Source organism: Mustela nivalis (genome assembly GCF_964662115.1).
Source record: "Mustela nivalis genome assembly, chromosome: 9".
Classification (NCBI taxonomy): Eukaryota; Metazoa; Chordata; class Mammalia; order Carnivora; family Mustelidae; genus Mustela; species Mustela nivalis.
The window spans coordinates 66848780-66851246 of NC_139028.1; the positions used below are offsets into that span (position 1 = coordinate 66848780).

Sequence of the window (2467 nt, forward strand, 5' to 3'; positions counted from 1 at the left end):
ATAAGAAGTCAGTTAGTTCTTCCAATTGCCCGTGCTTCATTCACAACACAGAAAACACTACAGTATAGTTTTTTGATTCTATACCTAATCTCTAACATCATCCACCTGGCATAATATGTCATTACTAGCTAGTGATTTGTTTGTTCTTCATTAAGAGTCAGACTCCCTAAAGAGAAAGAAAAATGACAAATGATTCTAATCATTAAGAAACAAAACAAAAGAACAAAGGGGAAGGGCACCCAGGTGATTCTGTTGGTTAAGTCTTAGACTCCTGGTTTCAGCTCAAGTCATGGTCTCAAATTCCCGAGATGGAGAACCACATTGGGCTCTGTGCCAGTAGACTCTGCTTGAGATTCTCTCCCTATCATTCCACTGCCCCTCTGCCTGTCATCCTGCTCCTGTACTCTCTCTCAAATAAATAAATAAATAAATAAAATCTTTATTAAAAAAAAAAAAAAGATGAAGAAGAACCTGGTGATGAGGAGTAAGGAGTACACGTCTCCTGATGAGTACAGGGTGATGCATGGAGGTGTTGAATCACTACACTGCACACCTGAAACTAACATAAATACAACAGAAGTTATATTAAAAAAATAAAAAAGAATCAGACTCCTTAATTAAAAGGAAAAAACAAAGATAATAAAAATGACTGCAGACTGCTGCATTCAGTTGAATTTCACTGCCTCACTCTTTGCTAAACCACATTCCATTGGTACCTCTATTGCTTCTCTGTCCTTCTCTCTCTCTCTCTCTTTCTCTTTCTCCCAGAAATATAAAACCATAATTTCTATAAACTCAAAAAATGTAAAGACTCTCTCAAATTTCCCATTATGTCTCTGTTCTTTACTATAGCATTTATAATACTGTAGTTGTTTTAATAATACTTGATGAATGAATAAGAAATTGGTGAGGGTACAGAAAAAGTAATGATCATTAACATGGAATATTGGATTTCTCGTGATTTTTTATGTCTTAATGTCCTAAATGGCACAAGAAATGTTGAAAATTAAAGAGAATGTCTCATCATATATATATAGTCAGGTTTTTTTTATTTAATTTCTTTGCATAAAAATAAAAAAAAAAACTTCCTCTCATTTTTAAAGATAATTAGGGTGATCCAGAAACAATAACTTGTTATCAGTGAGTACCTGGACAATCTAACCAATGAATACTGGGTGCATTTAAATTCATTGAGAGACACATATGAGTTAATCTTTCTGGAGAAGGATAATTAAATAAGAAAGTTTAATTAGGCACTAAAAATTAAGAAAAAAGGAAATAACACGTTCACTATTTGGCTCTTTCTACATTTCTCATTCTCATTAAGCAGTAGATTCTAAATCCCATGACTAATACGTGTCATGAGCTATGATGTGACAAACATTTAAAATGAAGGAAAATTTCACAAGAGAATTAAATAGAAAACGCAAGCATCACAATTAGCATCCACTTTTGTTGTTTTATTTAATTTTGAGAGATCATTATGATTGCATAAAGGAGAAGGCTATAGATGATACAAGAGTGGATTTTATGAACACAATATCTTTATTACGTGAATGCGTATCTGCTTGGTCTTGGCACCATAGACAAGTGGATTGAGAAAAGGGGGGACAAGCAAGTAGAGACTAGAAAAGAGGATATGGATATAAGGGGGAATATGAGCACCGAACCTATGTGTGAAGAAGGAGAAGAAGGCAAGGAGGTAAAATTGGAGAAAGACACAGATGTGGGCGATGCAGGTATTGAATGCTTTCCACCGAGCCTCCTTCTGGGGCAAACGAAAAACTGTGAAAAAGATCTGTATGTAAGACAAAGTGATGAATATCATGTCAAATCCTGCAACAGCAAATGCCACAAACAAGCCATAGATTTTGTTGACCCGCACATTTTCTGCAGCCAGCTTCACAATGGCCATATGCTCACAGTAGGAGTGGGAGATGATGGTTGTATGGTAAAACTGAAACCGACATTTAATCAGTACTAAAGAAGGGGTTGCTAGAATGGCAGCCCTAAGTGTTACCACGGCCCCTATTTGGGTGACCAGCTGGTGGGTGACGATGGCAGTATATCTTAGTGGATAACAGATGGCCACATAACGGTCCAGAGCCATGGCCAGGAGGATGCCTGACTCGATGCACTGAAATGTGTGGATGAACCCCATTTGAAGCAAGCAGGAATCAAAATAAATCTCTGGTATATGTAGCCAGAAAATGCCAAGCATCTTGGGCACAATACTTGTGCCAAGTACAATATCTGTGACTCCTAGCATGCCTAGGAAAATATACATGGGTTGATGGAGGCTACGCTCTGAAATGATGATGAGCAGAAGCACAGAATTTCCAATCAAAGCAAAGAGATACATAACACAGAAAGGAATTCCGATCCAGCACTGCACAGACTCTAGGCCTGGGATCCCTATTAGGGTCAACACAGAAGGCATGAAGACTGTAATGCTAGAGTTGGACAT

At 37.3% G+C, this 2467-nt stretch overlaps 1 protein-coding gene across 1 annotated transcript; it reads right to left on the reverse strand.

The window, feature by feature from the left end:
* Positions 1–1528: 1528 nt before the first annotated feature.
* Positions 1529–2467, reverse strand: LOC309840189 (olfactory receptor 52A1-like; the record flags this gene model as incomplete). The annotated part of the gene is made up of 1 exon (XM_082682262.1): positions 1529–2467. The coding sequence occupies one exon, from the start codon at positions 2465–2467 to the stop codon at positions 1529–1531; it is 939 nt and encodes a 312-aa protein (XP_082538388.1).